We start from the raw sequence: 20,822 nt of genomic DNA, 5'->3' as shown, positions 1-20,822 counted from the left end.
GTTTAAATGTGATTAATTAAAGGCATTTTACTGTAATCCTTGTCTCTAAGTGAGTGTGCCTTAAGATAGCCTGCTGGCTTTCCTCCCTTTAGCTTAAAGAAGTCATTGATGCTACAGAAGCCTAAACTCCTTTTCATAGATTTGTCACTTTGAAACACTAAATAATGAGTGCACCCACACTTATGTTGGGTGAGGTTGACCCACAATCAACAGAACACCCACTCGCATTTGTTGAGGTTGATGATAGCAGAGAGTTAAAACGGGGTTGGATTTTAAGAATTGCACATCAAGACGATAAGATTGTATTTTTTTCTCTCTCTGTCTGTGATGAAAGCTAATCCTGCTAATGGGTGTCGCCATCATTATGGGCCCTTGTTATATGGAGGAGTTTTAACGTTTACCCTCTGTATGCTCAGCCAGAAGATTTAGTTTGCAGGTTCACCGTGTTGATAGTGAATCTGATGTGTAATGGCAGGTTAAAATCCCGGCTGTGGAGGTTTACACTGTGTGTGCACTGTCGCAGTTATTTTGTGACTGAGCTCATAGAGCATCACCAATCAGTCTGACAAATGGTACAATTCATCTGATAACATCAAACAGGGCTAAGGAGCATTATTACAAGGATGTTATGTCTTTTAAAAAAAATTCATTAGCGTAGTGAGTGTTGCTTTTGATACATCCTGTTATCATCCTGTGAGCATGCTGTCTGAGTGAAATCACAGTGATTCTCTGACACGTTACAGGAATAAATGAGCGTACAATCCAATGCATGGAGACCAAGCTCCTCATGATCACTGCTTATTACTCCATACTTAGCAATGGTGTAGCAATTTAAGCAAATTGCAGCATAGCTTCTAGCCACTAGTAGGTAGATGTCTAACTAGCATTCCTAACACTGCTGTTCTTACACTACATGCATGTTTCTCATGTTGACATTGTTTATTATATTTGTGCCCTTCCTACCTTTTTCTCCCTTTTGTTTTCCTCACAGAGAGAGTTCCCCAAGTTTTTCACATTCCGTGCCAGAGACAAGGTGTGTGCCTTTTTTTTTAAATATCAAGAAATGATCAGGTCTATTGCAAAGATGAAGGGATACACATATGATAGATTTACATGCATAATGCCCTGTGTCCAACTGAAGTTATTTTTCTGAACGCCAGCGTCTGTTTTAATTTGTTTTCAATGAGTACAGAGCGTTTGCAGCAGCAGGCAGGAAAAGCGCAGCGCCCAGCGTCTTTTTTTTTCTGAGCGCTGCGCCTTTTTTGTGCAGCCGCTCCGTGAACTTCAAGTATAAAATCGTTCTACTTTTAAGAAAGGCGTTCTTGACGTCCCCGCCGCTCTTTCCAAGTTATATGATATTCCCCGTATTTTTGTCTCCGTGACAAATTAGGTGGTACTGTAAAGCATCCTCCGTTTGATGCTTATGTAAAGGGCACAAAACTATCTCAGATATACAGTAAAAAGCAACAGAGCAGCGGCCGTTTTAAAAAAAAAAAACTGTTGTCATAGAGACAACGCGCACGTGCAGCACTTTTATTCTCAGCGCACAGGCGCTTCATTCAAGTGCTCCGGATCACACAGCCAGCGCCTTTTCCTGCCGAAAAAACGCTAGGTGGACACACTTAGACTACAAATTGTGTAAAAACTTTTCAAATGAAACAAATGGATTTTCCGTCGATTGCTTGGGAGAACATTTTAAAAACATGTTACGGCTGAATTGAACAACATTTCCCCCCCTGGCACTGCAGAACGTCACTTCATCCCAATCATTGATGGCCCATCCTCTCTCTTACTCTGATAGTTTCACTACAAAAACACTAGCAAAGTCATTAAAGTAATGAACTCTGTGATTATGTCTCCCATCTAAGAGAAAAGACACCACTTAGAAACTTGATGAGATCGAGACTGGCCAGGATTAAATTGACTTCATAAACGTTTTTGGCTCTCGGGCATCTTTCTTCTCTTAGATCAACTTTGTGCTTGTGTGACTTCTATAGAAGAAAAAAAACACTCTTTAGAAATGTCTTGAAATGACTTCAATGAAATCAGTTAATTAATGTTGTATTTTGGTAGTGTTTGTGATGTGTGTCTTTTCTTGTTTCTAAATAGTTTGAGGAGGACAGGATCTACCGTCACTTGGAGCCGGCACTAGCTTTCCAGTTGGAGCTCAACCGCATGCGTAACTTTGCCCTAACTGCCATCCCATGTGCGAACCACAAGATGCATCTGTACCTGGGTGCAGCCCGCGTCGAGCAGGGCACAGAAGTGACAGACTACCGTTTCTTTGTGCGAGCCATCATCCGCCACTCTGATCTGGTCACAAAGGTGAGACAATGAAGAGACAAAGAACCTTTGAACATACCTGTGTTACAGTCCTTTATGTCTCCTGTTTAGATTTTGAAAAAACGTTATCTTACATACCCCCACTGTTCCATTCCTAGGAGGCCTCTTTCGAATACCTTCACAATGAGGCAGAGCGTCTCCTGCTGGAAGCCATGGATGAGCTGGAGGTGGCTTTCAACAACACGACTGTACGGACTGACTGCAACCACATCTTCCTCAATTTTGTCCCCACTGTCATCATGGACCCATCAAAGGTTGGTTAAACTAGCTCACACACAGAGCGCTGTGAAGAATCGCACCACAATTTGAATGCTTCTTTATTCTCCTCTATTTACAAACTTCAGATCGAGGAGTCAGTGCGCTCCATGGTGATGCGTTACGGCAGCCGTCTTTGGAAACTGCGCGTCCTGCAGGCCGAACTGAAAATTAACATACGCCTGACTCCGACGGGAAAGCAGATCCCCATCCGCCTCTTTCTCACCAACGAATCAGGCTACTACCTGGACATCAGCCTGTACAAGGAGGTCACCGACTCCCGAACGGGACAGGTGGGGCCCAAAGACCGACAGGTGGGGCACTCATACATCATCCATCTCATCCGCTTTTTGTCCCCAGGCTGGTGTAAGGGCTTTACTGCCATCCTGGAAACCTCATCTCCCAGAATGCAATTTACCATCCTCTCCTTTAAAGTAAAGAAAGATCAAATTTTACGCAGTATAATATAAGAAATCAGGCTTCAAGATTTATTGAATGGGAATAGAGATCCAGTATGGTGTCTTACCTTTAGCCTGGTGGACAATTACTTAGTAATATTCTCTTTCCTCGCAGCTGATCAGGTAAGTTGTACGTCATCAAGCCATCCATTCATCCGACCATCATCAAATCACATCACATCATCCGTTTATGCAATCTTTTCAAATCTACATTTAGAAAAAATGGCATGCCCATATTTATGTGTTGTTTCTTCTTCTTTTTTTTGCTATGTGCCTGCTTCATTAGTTCCATCATAGTGACAGTGAGAGGTGTTGAATTTAGATTTAACTTGAAGACTCTAAACACAATAAAACAATATCTGCATATCCTGCAAATGTTTATAAGATTGAACTCAAGTTAAGAAACATTTTGGTTGGATGATATGTTATGTCTAATTCAACAAAATATCTGTTAAAGGAAGTGGCTGCATAAACATACCTGTACATGTTAGGTAGCTCTGTCTCTGCCTGATGCTGTAGCTGTGTATCATCATCATCCTCATCATCATCATGGGCATTTCAAAGTCAAATGTACAAATGTTTTAAAGAGGTCAGTTTATGTACCTGTCCGTGTATGCTTGTGAAGAGTGACTCTGTGTGTCTGTTTGTTCAGATCATGTTTCAAGCCTATGGAGACAAACAGGGCCCGCTGCACGGCATGCTCATCAACACACCTTACGTCACTAAAGACCTGCTGCAGTCCAAGCGCTTCCAGGCGCAGTCTCTGGGCACCACATATGTCTACGACTTTCCAGAAATGTTCCGACAGGTACCGTGTTAAAACTCTTATCGCCCTTGTGCATAAACATGACGATAAACCAAATGAGCTGATGAGTAACTATATTCTGACTTTTTTTATTTTTTTTATCAGGCTCTGAAGAAGATGTGGCACTCCAGCCAGACGTTTGCCCACTTACCCAAATGTCCTCTTCCCTCTGAGCTGCTCACCTTCACAGAGCTGGTGCTTGACGCCCAAGGTCAGCTCGTGCAGATGAACCGACTGCCAGGGGGCAACGAGGTCAGTTTGTGTGTTTTCGTAACATATATACAGACGTGATTTCATTGAATTTATTCACTTTGACATGGCTGCTTATGTGAACCCATCATCCTTTCTTTCAAAGGTGCAATTTTCCTTTCATGCTGTAGGTGTCTCTGTGTTTCTTTGGCTGTGCTTGTTTAAACCTTTGTTGTTGTATTGCACACCCTTATACCTCATTTATAGTGCATTAAAAAATAATACCTATGTCTAGTAGTTCTATAAAACCATAATCATAAAAGGCTGCCGTCTGATTAAAGCATGGAGAACAATGTATGAGTTATTGATCTTAGTCCCAGCTACATCATTTGATCACTTTAACTAAAACAGATTTGTTACAGAATTTCTTTCCATTTCTTTTCCAATCTCTCTAGATCGGCATGGTGGCGTGGCGGATGACCCTGCGTACACCAGAATATCCAGCAGGCCGCGAGATCATCGTCATAGCCAATGACATCACACACAAGATAGGCTCATTCGGGCCCCAGGAGGACGTGTTGTTCCTGCGGGCGTCGGAGATGGCGCGAGAGAGCAGCATCCCTCGAATCTACGTCGCCGCAAACAGCGGCGCCCGCATCGGGCTGGCAGAGGAAATCCGACACATGTTCCACGTGGCCTGGCAAGATCCTGTTGACCCCTATAAGGTCAGCACGCACACGTCACAGAATGTTGGATTTGTCTGTCTCTTTTACATATTATGTACTTAGTGGTTCTGTAGTTACTAGTAGTTTATCAAGTACATTTTAAAGATGTCTAATTATTATATTGTCCCTTTGCTTTTCAAAGTATTTAAAAGTGATTGACCTCCTGTTTATCATAACTAAGCAATCATCTGTTTTTCCCTCCTGCAGGGTTTCAAGTATCTCTACCTCACACCTCAGGATTACAAGAAAGTTTCAGCCCTGAACTCTGTGCACTGTGAACATGTGGAGGATGAGGGAGAATCCAGGTAAACCCTTTTCATAACGTATCGACACATAAAGAGGACATATTATTCCCCTTTTCCACCTTTTTCAAACAGTCCCCTGTGGTCTAAATGAAACATCTGTGCTGTGCTTTGGTCAAAATATAACATGAATCCAGCACCAGAGGAGGTTTGTGACCCTGTATAAACCAGCTCTCTCAGAACGCTCCGTTTTGGTGTGTGTGTCTCTTTAAATGGAATGAGCCCCCCCCCCTGAGTTTTCCGGTAGACATCACTCCTCTGTAGCAAAACTAAACATGTCATGACCTGCACAAAAGTTTTTCTCTAGGCTGGGGGTGGAGTCCATGGGTGGAGTCACCAGGGGAGGGGAGGGTATTTCTTTACCAGAATCCCACTGTGACATCATAAGTTGAGCAAATTTGAAATGGAGCATTTTTCTCTGTGTTGTAAGACTTATGCAGACCACAAACAAAGGACTGGATGAATTTATTTCACATTTTGTGGGTCGGTAGACACTCAGGTTACCCAAATACATGTTCAAAAACACTTTCAAAGGGGATTTTTCATAATATGTCTCCTTTACCTTTGTACTTAAGGAAATGAATCTCTCTAACATGCTGCAGTATCAGACAAGTATGCATGACCACATGCTTGAAATCCCTTGAGATTACAGCAGAGGTGAAAATGAAAGGAAAAGCTTTTGGAGGGTCGTGCCGTGCTTCCGAGTAAATATATGTGTTGTCATGCAGGTACAAGATCACTGACATCATTGGGAAAGATGAGGGGCTCGGTGTTGAGAACCTGAAAGGGTCCGGAATGATTGCTGGAGAGTCCTCCCTGGCCTACGACGAGATCATCACCATGAACCTGGTGAGACTGAAGTGGCTCCCTCCTCGCATCGGGCTACTTGACGTGTATTGGTAGCTTTAACATGATTGTCTTGTCGTGCAGGTCACATGCAGAGCCATAGGTATAGGGGCCTATCTGGTGAGGCTGGGGCAGAGAACCATTCAGGTGGACAACTCTCACATTATCCTTACTGGAGCTGGTGCGCTCAACAAGGTAAAATAATCTGCAGGTTAATGCAAACATCAATAAAACACAAATACAGAATAGAAAAAAAACGTTACAGCTGTGTGATTGTGTGCTGTTTTCTTCTCCTGTTACGCTGAATAAGCACCATCTATGTTATTTCTACAGTGCAGCACTTGATGCATTTTAATGAGGATTTCACTATAAATCAAAAATGTTGATAGGGTTTCTTTTTTTCAGCCAGTTTGGAGAAATAGCAAACAGATCTGGAAAGGCACGAGTAAAACTTTTATCATATAGCTGATACTCTACAGTGGGGATTTTTGACTTTTATGATCGGCTGAGAAATGCATCTTTTTAAATATCAAGGAAGATTGGTGTGCACGTCTATAACAACAAAATACATAAAAAAGTTGACTATGATTTTGGAGCTGTTCCAACCGGGTGACCAGGCCTCCCTCTTGCCTCGGACTGCTCTGCTAGGATCCCCTCTCCGGTCGTAGCCACAGGGCCGCCTGCCACTCATAGTGGAATTATTGAAAGCGAGACCATGAAGCTGTATTTGCATAGAAATAGAGTGACATGCCGGGGGCTGCAGTGCAGGACTCCCATATCATTTGTTTTTAATCAAAATGAGAAGTTTTGCTGAGGCAGATTGTTTCTGCCGCATGCAGCTGATTGCTGTGTGTGTGTATGTGTGTATGTATGTGTATGCATTCACACTTCACTACCTCTTGTCTTGCTTTCTATCCGCCGTCCTTGTCATTGCATTAAGATGACTCCATTTCAGATTAGATGACAGATTGCAACATGACAAATAATGCAAATGGCCCAATGATGGCAAACCTATTTGCTGGGAGCTCCATTGTTTTTAGATGGCCTCGCTGCTTCATTGTATCTGTGGTGGTAGTAGAGCCGCAGCGACAAATGTAAACAATGTCAGGGAAGGAGTGGGGAAAACAACACATTTTTTTTTACATTTCATTGTTGTAATTCTAAAATTGGATGGGTTTCACTCGCAACACAAGGTAGGAATAACCCCAATTTTGTCCTGCTCATTTATCATGTGCTTTCCTAGCTATTAACTGAAACTTAATGGGGAGCAGGAGGCTGCCAACTAGAGATCATCATTTCATTAGCTGCTGGAGAGCGCTCATATTTTCATGGAGCGCAGATAGTAACTACTAGCATAAATACCCCAGTGTGCTGTTCCATCCAGTTTGCCCCCTCATTTCCTTCCTCCCAGTCATTTTCCCTCCACGTCCCCTCTCCTCTCCTCTCCGCTGCAGAATCTTAATGAAGCCGCCGATGGCCGCGGGCACAGGGGTTTTGTGTATGTCAAGGTGACTGCAATGTTTCCCGGGGCCGCAGGCTTTCCTGACAGCTTTAGGAGAGTGCCCCAGATTTGTAGCCGGATACAGAACCATTAATGGTAATAAAGAAAGTAAATGATGGCTGGAAAGGTGAGAGCTGAGGGTAAGGGACCGAGCTCCTCTCTGATTTTTATGGAGCCATGTCAGGGCCCTGCCACCTGTTCAAGACTGCTTATGAAAATAGGGTGGGCTGGGAGGGAAGTTTTATGGCTTCAGGTTGGCATAGGGGCGGTTTTGAAGGTCCATCTCGCCCTTTTACAACATCTTCTATAACCATTGGTAAATGGAGGATTCAGAATAAACAAGATAACAAAAAGGGATGTTGGCCGGTTGAATGATTTGAGTGTTTGGGATGAAAAAGGAATCGTTAATTCACGCTGCCTCTCATTATAACCCCAATGTGAGAGTGTCAGGTGTTCCCATCCACCTGTGACCGCTGTGGTAGGTTTATATGTGGCTGCTGATCATCTGTATCCACAAGGCAGTGGGGCAAACTCTTTCACCCTGCTGTTATTCAGCTCTGTGTATGCTGTGTGTTACCTCATAGATCAGCAGCTCCCCAGACCTCAGACCCTGTGAGGACAACTCCCGTTGTCTGCAAAAGTTGCACAACATGAGCAATAGATTAACTCTGTCGCCTCCATTGGAGAGCAGAGGGCAGAGGCTTTTTAAAGGGTAAATCAACGATAAATTTAATTGGGCAGAAAACTGCAAGCTGGTTACAAAAGCAGGGCCTCCCAGTGCTTCCATCCTGTTGTACACGACTTGTTTGATGTAGCCTCAAAATCTCTTGATTGAAACACAAAAAATTATATATTTTTCCATGGCTTAGCTCCTCACTTAATTTGTTTTCCTACTACAGGTGCTAGGCAGAGAGGTTTACACATCCAATAACCAACTCGGTGGTATTCAAATCATGCACAACAATGGGGTGACCCACACTACTGTTGCTGATGACTTTGAAGGAGTCTTCGCACTGCTGCAGTGGCTCTCCTACATGCCAATGGTAATGTTGTTTTAAGTAATTCTGCATCTTAAACCATTGTACCCAATTAACCTATCCCAAATGTGAAGAGCTAGGTGTTCTGTCTCATATTACAATACATGTGTTTTCTTCCTTCAGTGTAAAGCCAGTCCTGTACCCATCCTCGATGCCAAGGATCCCATTGACCGCCCGATAGAGTTTGTGCCCACAAAGGCTCCCTATGACCCCCGCTGGATGTTGGCAGGACGGCCAAGCCAGAGTGAGTATTTGGTCTGGAACAATCTTTTCATAGCCTGGTCATCTTTAGTACACCTTGTGATCGTCTTTGTTGCCAGGCAGGTAAAGAAAGAATCGTGTAAGTGACTGTCGGTCTGATAGATTCTGGTCAGGTGGTTCATCTGTCATACCAGATTTTGGGAGATTAAATCTTAAATAGGTAGAATTCACTCTTTTCCACTACAGTGATTTCTTACTTGGTGTAAACCTACTCTTTAATTGAAGTACTGCTTGAACTGTATTTGTTTTTAAAAAAATACTGAAAAGCAACTACCCAAGATGCTCCTTTTTTAAGATCTCCATCTTTTGTCAGTGTTTTTAATTAATTAAATTTATTTTAAATTAAATTAATTAAATCTATAATTTAAATGAAATGACCAACAGGGTACCCCGTGCACAGCAAACCTACATTCCCAGGTGCCGGTCGGCTGCAGGAACATGAAAAAATCATAAATAAAGCGTAGCACACTGAAAATAAACATCGCGTTTGGTCTGAAGTTCGCTCAGGTTTGCCCAATGTGCAACACGTGTACTTCTCTCACAATAAAGTGACAGTAAAGTCATTTTCAGTGTGCCACAGTTTATTTATGAATTTTTTCATATAATTTAAATTGTTTTAATTTCTGTGAAGTGGGGAAGACGAGCTACCTTGGGAACCCCCCCGCTGGGTCTGGGCATTTTTGATGTTTCAAATTAAAGTATCGGTTACTAATAATCATATGATTCATTGATTATGACAACAATCACTTATTCCATCCCTGTCTTTCTACACTCTGTTTGTAAGTCTTTTTCAGCCACAGAAGGAGGATAACAAGCTTGCTAATCAAATACTGTGTTGTTCTAAAACTGATGTTGTCTCATTTTGCATCCCTGTTATCTACAGTAATAAGTTATACACGTTCACTTTGCTCATTTCCTCTACTTATTGTTTTCATCTGAAATGCTCTATCAGTAGTTATTTCAGACAGCTGAAGTTAAACTTCCTTATATTAACTTCATTTAAAGTTAAAGTGTGAAATGGTTCACTACTGTTCAGATAGCATTAAGACACTAAGACAGAAACTTTGCTTAAGCATCATGGCTTTAAATTAAAAAAATCAAAATATCAAAATGGCTCCAGTGTGACCTTTCAGTCCCGTCTTTCACCCACTCCCGTCGACTGTCTCTGCTAGTGATGAGTGGCGAGGCTTAATTGAATGGTAACCTCACAGACTGGGTATGTTTCTCAGGGTGCGCAGGCAGAAAAAGAGCTGAGTAAGCTGGATTTTTAGAGTCATCCATCATGGCTGCTGCCAAGCTTACAGACACAGAAGGGAAAAAAATGCAAAACTTCTGACTGCACACAAGGATAAAAGCCAGGGTCGTGAATGCACTTTTAAACGGCAGAATATTTTCTGGGGAAAAAAATTGTTTTAGTTGCAGTTCAAATTCGCAGCAGGACTTTTTTTTATTTCCAACTGTGTCAGTCACGCTCCCCTCGCTCGTCTGTGTAGGTCCAAAAGGATCGTGGCAGAGCGGCTTCTTCGACCAGGGCTCGTTCATGGAGATCATGCAGCCGTGGGCTCAGAGCGTGGTGGTGGGCAGGGCCAGGTAAGACTCACACATGACACACTGCCAATAGTGTCATTTCTTGGATCAATATTTGTTGTCGAGGTATTTTGTAGATGTCAGTGCTGAATGGCCTCTCTCCACAGACTGGGTGGGATACCTACAGGGGTGGTTGCTGTGGAAACCAGGACTGTTGAGCTGTCGATCCCAGCGGATCCAGCCAATCTGGACTCAGAGGCGAAGGTAAAGGCTTGCCCGCCGCCTTGAACTGTTATCCAAGTATTATAACAGTTTACAGACACAGATGCTGATTTTTGTTTTTTGTGTGTAGATCATCCAGCAGGCAGGACAGGTGTGGTTCCCTGATTCTGCTTTCAAAACAGCGCAGGCCATTAAGGACATGAACAGAGAGGGGCTGCCTCTCATGGTGTTTGCAAACTGGAGGGGCTTCTCTGGAGGAATGAAAGGTACTTATGCTCCTGTTGTAACCTAGAAAGATGCTCCGACTTCATTACTGTCTTCGACATACTGAAACAAGAACTTGCATATCTGCGGACAATGCCAAGATAACCAAGACGAGTGCTACATCCGTTGTAGCGACACAAAAGCTGAGCCTCTTGGAGCAGCAAAGAAGACTTGCTTTCTGTGTTCATTCTTGGGGATCTAATAAATGAATCACCAGATTTGAGGATTAAAGAGCATATTCAAGAATGCCAGAAACACATTTTAGGCAGTGTCGGAGTAATTCTCAAGAATAGTGCTCAAAAATCTGATGTCAGTCTGAGTTTGAAGCCATGCAGCATCTCATGTGAAATTCTCTGTCTTAGATATGTATGACCAGGTGCTGAAGTTCGGGGCCTACATTGTGGACGGCCTGAGGGAGTACAAGCAGCCTGTTCTGGTTTATATCCCCCCTCAGGCTGAGCTGAGAGGAGGATCATGGGTAGTCATAGATCCCACCATCAACCCTCGTCACATGGAGATGTACGCCGACAAGGACAGCCGGTGAGTTGGACTGAAAATGACGGCGATCTGAGCGTCGCCTTTATCAAAGCGCCTTTTTGTTTATTTTCTAATCTTTGATGTCTCCAGAGGCGGGGTGCTGGAGCCTGAGGGAACAGTGGAGATCAAGTTTAGGAGGAAGGACCTAGTGAAGACCATGAGGAGAGTGGATCCGGTCTACACGGGCTTGGCTGAGAGATTGGGTGAGTCTTCCACTTCAGTTCTAATTATAGCTCTTCACGCGTGTCTTCCCCCCCCCCCACTCGGCCTTGTCCTCATTTCAGTTAAAGAGCGATACATCAGGTGAAGAGCGCGTGTGTGTTTTCGCTGTCGTTCTTCACTCGCTGTTGATTGTATCATCTTCTCTGCTTCTCCCCGGGGAGACGTGTCAATCACAGCCTGCTCAGATCAATCAGCCGCTCTCCTGTCTCTCCTGCACAGCGTATCGATCTTGCTCCAGGCTCAGTGAAATGTGGGCCCTGATGCTGTTTGGACTCGGGGCGAGGGGTGAACTGGAGTGATGGGGGAGGGAGGGGGTTGCGGGGGTTACTGGGGAGTGTTTGAGAGGTTACAGATCGGATTTGACAGAAATCGGTATATGGTGACAGCCACCAGGGCTTTGGGGATCTTTAAAACTAAATTCTGCATTCAGGAGTTAATTCATAGCTGCATACTAATAGAGAGACCGGTTTGGAAGTCAATTGTACCATTGAGGATTAAAAGCCAGATGGAGATAAAAATCCTCTCCTGACCTATCAGCATCACTATTTTGCTCATGGTTTGACAGCACTGTTGTGGGCTTTTCTTTTTTTTTTCAGGAACCCCAGAGCTGAGTCCCCCTGACCGCAAAGAGCTGGAGACCAAGCTAAAGGAGCGTGAGGAGTTCCTCCTGCCCATCTACCACCAGGTGGCTGTGCAGTTTGCAGACCTCCATGACACCCCAGGTCGCATGCAAGAGAAAGGTGTTATAACGGTGAGCACTTCTTCTTCTTCTTCTTCTTCTTCATGCTGCCCACAGGGGGAGAGTCAGTCTAACTGCTGCAGCACCTGTCCAGTGAATAATGTTTGGTCTCACCGGGCTGTGAGGACTCGTCCTCATAATTATCTTCTGATGACCCCGGTCAATCACAGCAGAGGCCGCTGCGGTGACGCCTCAGGCAGGCCCCGTCTCATTCTGTGTCCTCTCAGGTCCATCCTTCACACACAGATTTTAAAGACCCTGCTCACATGACCAGAGGGAGCTTCACAGTCGGGGTGTTTTGTACACACAGTATGGGCCGGATAGTACTGGTCTGGAGGTTTGACTCAAGTACCTCAGCAGAGTCTACCAGTCCACTTTGATGAAAACTTCTTTTACACATCACTTTTCTCTAACAAACATCAATCTGTCACTCCCCCCCCCCCCCAAAATAACCCACAACATAATACAGTCATTCCCACATTCATTTTAACTATATTCTGTAAAATGGTTTCATAATTTTCCATTCAGTGTATTTTCCTCAGTGTGTCATCTCATTCATTGGGTTGAGAATTCTTATACAAAGAATGAAATGCACTATCAGAAACTGTAACATAAAAATCAATGTCTATCATAACTATTTTTATTTAACTATCGTCTATCTCAGGATATCCTTGAGTGGCAGACATGCCGTCACTTCTTTTACTGGCGCCTGCGTCGTCTGCTGCTGGAGGAGACAGTGAAAAGGAAGATCCAAGCGGCCAACAGCGAGCTGAATGACGGACAGATCCAGGCAATGCTGCGCCGCTGGTTTGTGGAGGCCGAGGGCGCTGTCAAGGTAAGAAATCCTCCAAAATACTCACATGAAAGTCTTAGATTTTTATTCTTCTTGGCGAGATGTGAATCAAAATTAAAGTAAGTATTTCAGGACACATACATTGATAATGGTCATATGATGATGTGGTTTGTTTTAATACATATATTCTAAACAATTTAAAAAGAATGATTATAATTAGATTTTCTGTATAACCGCAAGTCAGTAAGTGTGCTTTCTAAGACTCTAGAACAAACGTGTTTGCTAGTATAGCCTCATTTGATTGTTTTTTTTTTTCAGTATTGATCGTAAATGTATGTTGTAAAAATGCAATTACTCTAATTTAAAAAATAATCCGATTTTTAAATCCTTACCACGGAATGTGAACCCTGAAATCTGGAAATCCACTTTTTTACAAGGAATGTGTTTCTCATGAGAACAATAGACCGTAACAAAGCAATAAATAAATGATCAGATATCAGTTCATATCCACAGTCATCATCATATGCAGCATTCTGTGATCTCTGATTTGACAGGTTGACTCTGTATTAGATAAAAGAACTGGAGCCTGAGGTTTAAATTTACGATCATTGTGAACATATTCTCAGTCCGTCCAAGAATGATGACAGAGGTCTGTTTTTTTTTTATCCTAAAACACTTTTTTCTTCTCTACTAGGAGCTCCAGATAAAGAAGTGTAGGCTCTCCTGTTAAAAAAACAGCGATTTAAAAAAAAAAAAAAAAAAAATGATAAACTGATAAGTGGAAAATAAACATCCATGAGAGATGCATAAATACTGATTCTTCCCGCCCAGTCTTCAGACTCATAGGACCTGCCGCAGGGACCGACAGGAGCCGGCCCAGCTTTAGAGATCTCCTAAAGAAGTGGCCTTCTTGTTAGCTAATACATTACCCCAATCAGGACCGGCTGTCTTAAGCCCCAATTAATCACAGCCCTGGCACGTGCAGATAGGAGAGCAACACGCTGTTTCGTAATTAAAAGAAAACAGATTAAAGATGATTAATAGGGGCATTAAATGTGCTCGTGGACCTCAAGCAGGACTGTTCATAAAAAAAAAAAAAAGGCAAGAGCCCATTTTACCCCCTCAGCCCCCAAATCTGCACTAAGCCCCTCCAGCCGCACTTTGTGTGGGATCAGAGATGCCAGCACTCATGAATACTAATGTTTCTATCAGGTCCAGGCAACAAGACATGACACCCCCACTTTATGTCAGGCCAAGACTTTTGTTGTTGATACTTATTTGTTGATTCATAACATTTTATGATTTGCTCATACAAAATGTAAGCTATAATAGATTTGTGAGCTGCAACAATTATTTTGAAATGGAGTGGTCTATTGATGCATTTATTTTATTATTGTGTTGGTGATTATTTTTAAGTAGAAATTATTATATTTGCTGGTTGCAGCTTCCTGCATATTAAGAATCATCAGTTCTAAACTGTCTGTTTGAAAAATTAATTTTAAAGTCATAGTCAGAGGAAATAGTGATGAGCAATGTTTACAACTTTTTAAGATTTTATAGAGTAAATGATGATCATCCTTAAAGATTCTGTTGATCTCACTCACTCTCTCTCTCTCTCTCTCTCTCTCTCTCTCTCTCTCTCTCTCTCTCACAGCATGAGAAACAGTGTGATTTGCAGGCTGTATTTCCCTATCACAAATATGACCCTTGCTTAACCCTCCTTCAACACCCCCTCTTTCCATTATGCAGGCCTATCTGTGGGATAACAATGAGGAGGTGGTTGCATGGCTGGAGAGGCAACTTGCTGAAGAAGAGGGCGCCAGGTCTGTGATCGATGAGAACATCAAGTACATCCGCCGAGATCACATTCTCAAGCAGATACGCAGGTAAGAGAGCTCAAAATAAATGCAGACATACACGAGTGAAATCAAGCTTTTCTGTGCTTTATTGTGATCATCTTTTCTCTGTTTTTTTTTTTTTTTTAGCCTTGTTCAGGCCAACCCAGAGGTCGCCATGGATTCAATCGTGTACATGACCCAGCACATCTCACCCACACAGAGAACAGAGGTGGTGCGGATCCTGTCCACTATGGAGACGTCAGCCTCCTCCTAAAGTGGCGGGGGGGGGACTCCGGCCTCTCCTCCCTGCCTGGCGGGCTGAAGCACAGCTCAGGCAGAAACCCCAACCAAAGGAGACTGTCTCAGCTGCACCCAGTCCCTGACTGGAGACTGAAGATGGAGGAGCCAACATGAGGGCCCCTGGCAGCTGCCAGGTTACCGATGAATCGCTGGCAATGATTCTTAAGAAGCAAAACTTCCGTTGACAATTTTAATGTTTGTGAATCCACTCGTGTTACTTAAATCCGTTTGTTTTGTCTTCAAGTGCAATTGAAAAATAACTAAAGAAAAATCTGCTGACTAATATGTTTGGAGTTTACACAGTTGATGCTTCCATGATAATCAGTGCTCTCTGATGCTTTTAACTGGAGTTGCACATTAAGTCAGAGTGCTATTGTCATGTAAAACACACCCTGGTTTGTGACATATGCTTGTCGTGATTTGCAAGTATTTTGATGACCAACTCGACAATGACAACTCATTGCTGGGAGCATCAGAAAGAAAAAGGGGATGTTACACTTCTACGCAGGGAGTTACTGAACAAAGACCGAGGAACACTACAACAGATTTGGACAGGGGAGCCCAGCAGGGAGCGTGAGGCAAGGTCCCCCTTTTTTTTTAGACCCTGACTGTTTCACAGTCACCCCACAGTGAGCGGCGGGCCAGCTCGCCTCAAAAAAAAAAAAACAACAGCTGTCCCTTCTGTTCTCACTCACACACAGGACAAACACATGCTGCTTAAGACGCACTTTACTGCTGCTCACTGTTCCCCTCACATTGCACCGTTTGAACTGTTGCATCTAGCACACACACACACACACACACACACACACACACACACACACACACACACACACACACTCACAAAGTGATAGAAGCAGCAACACACTGAGGTGGTGATAAGTGACATAAGAGTTGTTAATGGTACTACACACACAGCATGGTCATTTAGAGACCTCTTCCTTTCTCCTCTGGTTACTTTATTTTTTTGACCCCTTTTGTGTTTGCTCCTTAAACCAGTCATAAAAGGGTTTTTTTTAATTTATTTTATAACTAAAGAGATATTTTTTTGAATTGATAACAAATAGATGGCTCGGTCATTTAATGTGTGTTTGTGAAATAACTAAATCTGCTGTTCACTGGTCTTACATGTTACATGTCATATAGTGTGTCATTTGAGCTGTAATCCACATTAACAAAGGGTGTACTTAATGAGATGTTACTTATTTTTTATTATTTCATTTGGAGATCACATACTACTTGACTTGATGTTGTTACCAATAGACAGGCATAGTGTTCCACCTGTGTAATAAAAGGATTTCACTTCAGCCCTGTAAGTCTGCTTCAGTCCTGTCGATCACTTTGTGATATGCTCTCCTGATAAAGCAATGTTAGCAACGTGAAACGGCTTTCGTGATCGTGCCTTTTATGTGCCTGTGTGACAAGTTGTCCAGTTGCTTCATAAGTAACTGATTGTCTCCTAAATGGCTGGAGAAGAATTCACAGTGACGAGCTCTAAATGTGTCTGCAAATTTAATAAAGCTTACCCAACTTATTCCGAGTTTGTACTAAAAAAATCTCTTCTTTTTTTTATTTGTTGCATTGAAAAAAAAAAAAAGTAACAAGGGAGGATTTAACAAAACTCACATTTTTTAGGAATTTGCATTAATTTAATTTGTCAATTATTTTTGATATAGTGATGATCCTCCAGGCAGATAACAACATGACTGGAAGCCTCATTAACTCCAGCAGTCAGAACAAAGTGAATTACTCTGGAGAGACGTTTTCTGATTACTAGAAAATGATACTTCCCATTCCTCAATCCACAGATAATTAAAGCAGCATTTTCTTTCCTGGCGTTCTGACTTCAACAGTATTAAAGAGGATGAAGCAGATCAAACAAATATTGAGGGATCTGTCTCATCCCTGCTGCCTTTTTTTTGTTTTGTCCCACTCCTTTGTGTAACCCCCTCAGCTCTATCAACTCTTTTACTATCCCACCAACAAATATGTAAGACAAATTGAGTTGCATGCACCCAATACCCACCACAATTATAGGAGGCCCAATAAGAAAATGAGTCATTTGGCTGTATAATTGGAAATGTGCCTTGCTTGGTCTCTCTGGTCTCCCCGAGGGTTTTGGCTCATTTGTGGTGGCATGCTAGGCCGGCTAATTCTTTTAGTCGCTGACAAACTGCAGAATCAGGTTCTTTTTAACCACAGGAGGCTGAAGTTCTCCATGAAACTTGTTAAGAACCCTTCTTTCTTTAATTACAAAGTTGATCAGAAGAGCCGCATTATCCAAAAATATATTAATTTAAGTCAAGTGTTGTTTGCCTTTTTTGAGTAAAAAGAAATCTCGATTTTTAAGGTTAAACAAAGTACACAAGCTTTTCTTAGAATTTAAAATTCTGATTCCGAAGCCACAGTGACTGCTGAGTTCTGCCAGATCCATGACAAAGAGAGAGAGCGAGAGAGAGAAATATAGCAGAAAATGTTAATGGGAAAAAGAGAAAATCAGTGTCTTCTATGAGATTGAAATTGGAGGCATTGTGATAGCACAGAGTGGAGACTCAATCATGCATCTGAGGCAGCCATAATTCCACATCCACACGTCTCAATGACTTGACAGCACTTGAGAGACAAAGCCTGTGACCCAGTTGCAGGATTCCAATTAGCGGGATATATGCAACAGTTGAGATGAAAAGGGAACAGGGTCTTTACAGAGCCCTGGGGCTGTCTGATTACCGCCTGAAAACAAGACTCCTCTACCCGTGACAAAGAGTACACCGGCGGAGATGGAGCGAGTGCCAGGCCCCAGCTGTTCTTCATCTCTCCAGGCGGAGGATTCTGAAGAGCTCATCTCAGCTCATCTCCGCCCGCCTGCCTTTTTTCATATCAACTATATTCAAAAGTGCAAAGAAGGCCAGTCACGCCTAGACACTGTTCATACTTGTCTTATTATTAGAGTTCTCGTCGATGGAATTTTTTCCAGACTGTGAAAGCGGAAGATGACCCTCTGACCTCAGCTTGGGTGTGTTAGCTGAAGGCAACCTCAAATGCAGAACGCTGGCTGTTTTACATGAGGCATATTTCAGGCCCTGTGGTTCCTCGGGATTTCAATTTTCATATGAAGCAAAACTGATTAATTTTGCAATACATTGTATAGATACCTATTTCAAAGAGGATCAAAGGCATACATATTTGTTAAATGTTTAATCAAGTAGATATTTCCAAATATGCGTATTCTTAATAATTGTGTTTTTCATCTGACTAGTTATCAGTTTGATTTAAATCCAGTTTTGGTGGACGAATCGATACAATAACATCGCAATAGAAACTGAATTTAGGATTCATATTGTTATAACTTGTTACATAAGTAATATGCACTAAGTTTAAGTTAAATCTAAACATGTCCTTTTGAACAATAACCAAAGATAGCATTATACAATTTAACACCATGCACTGTAAGCATCATTTTATTTTTTATTGAACTAGCCTATCAAAAGTGACCATCATATGAAGACGTTCATATTTGAGCATTAAGATGTTTTGCCTGCATGAATTGTAGAGTAATTAAGTTTAGTTAGAGACACTATCAAATTTACATTTCATTCAACATGTGATTCCTATAAGTCTTGTAATTGTTCTTTTTGACCCAATAAACCTGAAAAACAGAATAAAGAGAGAGCCAAAAAATATATAGTTTGCATGTTGTTAATGAAGGGATGATATAAGAACAGGTTAATACTACAGACTGTATACAAAATGGACAGCACAACACCTGTCCTGGCCTGAATTGAAGCTAAAAGATTTAGAGCTCCCCCTACTGACCGACTACAGTATAAGTCATTAATCCTGCCTCCTCCATGTGAACAGGTGGGATACGGGTCAAACTGTTAAACCAAATACACGGTAAATGGTAAATGCACTTTACCTTGAGTGCTTTTCTAGTCTTCTGACTACTCAAAGCACTTTTTACACTGCAGGTCACACCTACCCATTCACACACTGATGGCAGAGGCTGCTATGTGATTTGTCCATTAGTTTTAACTAATCTCATTCATACACATTCACACTCTTCCGACGATGCAGACTTAAGTGTCTTGACCAAGAACCCATGAACATGTGAATGCAGGAGCTTGGGGTTGAACCCCCATTGACCAGCTCTACCACTGAGCCTCAACCACTCCAATCAATTTTTCTCAAACCTGTGGGATCATTGCTATTTTTACTGTAAGTCAAATGTATGTTTCTGTAAGCAGTAGCGGCGTGACGTCAGTCTTCCCGTCGATTCATAGTCTAGCAAGTACAAACCCTGGCTACAGACATGGGGATATTTTGGTTTCATGTTTGTTCAACGGGAGGATGTTGAGGCATGTTTTCCATCTTCATTTACAGTCATCCAGATGTGCAGATTAATTGATATGGGCTGTGAAAAACATAATTTTCACCCATGTCCACATGTCCAAGGTCACTAATTACTTGCAACTTCCTAGTGAGCAAAATACCAAAGTCATGATAACAATCCATCTAAATAATTGTAATTACTAAGACAGGGTAAAAGCTGAACCTCTGATATGATGTAAAACAGTGTTTCTGCACGATGAGCTTTGTTTGCATTTCAAATAATGATTATAATTCACTCCAAAGTTTTCCCATGAATTTAAGGCTTTCATGACTTGTACTTTTTAATAGACATACACCGCAAAGGACAGTTGCTGGGAGGTAATTTCTACAATAAATGAATATATTCAACTAAATGATGCATTGTGTCTTTAATGCAGAGAGGCCGGGCTGCAGAGGTAAAGCCAGGCAGTGAATCCCTCCGGGGCCAGCTAAGAAGGCAGCCTGTCAGCCAGCTGCATGAGAGGCTTAATCTTCAATCTGCGTTTGAAACGTGCCACAAGGGTCAAAGATTACAACACCCCGTGATCATCACCACATAATGCATACATTCTCATTCTGTCAGGGCTCAGTAAACATGGGGTGACTAACTCAACACCAGAACAACAGAGGAGGGATAATTCAAAAGCCACAGACAGAAGAGAAAGGGTCACAAAATACAGTTTTTTACAGATAAAAAAAAAACAGATCCAATAGAAGACTCACTCATCAAATGTCAGTTTTTCATCTGCATGAAGAAATTAAAATTATGCTGTAGCTGAGCAAACCATATCTAGGTTCTTATTTGTCCTGCTCATAAACTTGACTGCAGATTTGTCACTGTTATTAAGGTAATATTATGCAAAAAGCTGCTTATTCTTGTGCATTGCAGGCCAGGTGAAGCTGCTCCCTGTACCATGTACCCCACACCCCCACACCCCCCTGCCCCCACATTAACATTCATGGAGCCACTGGAGTGTAGCGAGCCGCATACGCAGAGCCAGCGAGGAGATGCAGGGAGGAAGAGAGAGAGGCAGGACTGAGCCCCCACTACGATAAGGGCTGGAGGAAGTTTGGGGGGGGGGGGTGGTGGTGGGCTGTGGTGGTGAAGGTTGCCCAGTGTGGGATTATGAGAAAGGTCAGCAGGCAAGGACCTGGGACTTTGTCCATATATCACAGCTATTACTGTAGGTCACTGACTGGTATGGAAATCATAGGAGTAGTGAGAGGTCCATGTGGTATGTTAGGAATGAGAATGAACGTGTCTTTAATATCTTATCAAGAGCAACTTGA

At 42.4% G+C, this 20,822-nt stretch overlaps 1 protein-coding gene across 10 annotated transcripts in view; it reads left to right on the top strand.

Annotated features, from left to right (window-relative positions):
• acaca (acetyl-CoA carboxylase alpha) overlaps positions 1–16,704 on the top strand; it is a 36,164-nt gene extending 19,460 nt beyond the window's left edge. For 5 of the 10 annotated variants that reach the window (XM_061055611.1, XM_061055612.1, XM_061055607.1 and 2 more), the window contains 21 exons: positions 992–1,033; positions 2,110–2,325; positions 2,442–2,597; positions 2,688–2,891; positions 3,709–3,864; positions 3,967–4,113; positions 4,506–4,775; positions 4,983–5,080; positions 5,806–5,926; positions 6,008–6,118; positions 8,324–8,467; positions 8,585–8,705; positions 10,216–10,312; positions 10,417–10,513; positions 10,602–10,737; positions 11,098–11,275; positions 11,363–11,475; positions 12,091–12,245; positions 12,898–13,068; positions 14,776–14,912; positions 15,012–16,704. In XM_061055611.1, coding sequence (XP_060911594.1) covers positions 992–1,033; positions 2,110–2,325; positions 2,442–2,597; positions 2,688–2,891; positions 3,709–3,864; positions 3,967–4,113; positions 4,506–4,775; positions 4,983–5,080; positions 5,806–5,926; positions 6,008–6,118; positions 8,324–8,467; positions 8,585–8,705; positions 10,216–10,312; positions 10,417–10,513; positions 10,602–10,737; positions 11,098–11,275; positions 11,363–11,475; positions 12,091–12,245; positions 12,898–13,068; positions 14,776–14,912; positions 15,012–15,138 — 2,997 coding nt within the window. In that variant the 3' untranslated portion in view covers positions 15,139–16,704. Of the gene's footprint in view, positions 1–991; positions 1,034–2,109; positions 2,326–2,441; positions 2,598–2,687; positions 2,913–3,708; positions 3,865–3,966; positions 4,114–4,505; positions 4,776–4,982; positions 5,081–5,805; positions 5,927–6,007; positions 6,119–8,323; positions 8,468–8,584; positions 8,706–10,215; positions 10,313–10,416; positions 10,514–10,601; positions 10,738–11,097; positions 11,276–11,362; positions 11,476–12,090; positions 12,246–12,897; positions 13,069–14,775; positions 14,913–15,011 lie in introns of all 10 variants that reach the window. The other 5 variants (XM_061055608.1, XM_061055609.1, XM_061055606.1 and 2 more) reach the window with 1 other exon arrangement.
• The last annotated feature ends 4,118 nt before the right edge of the window (positions 16,705–20,822 follow it).

This window comes from Labrus mixtus, chromosome 14 (assembly GCF_963584025.1).
Source record: "Labrus mixtus chromosome 14, fLabMix1.1, whole genome shotgun sequence".
NCBI classification, from domain to species: Eukaryota; Metazoa; Chordata; class Actinopteri; order Labriformes; family Labridae; genus Labrus; species Labrus mixtus.
Note: the sequence above shows the minus strand (reverse complement) of the source record. Positions and strands in the feature narration are given on the sequence as shown.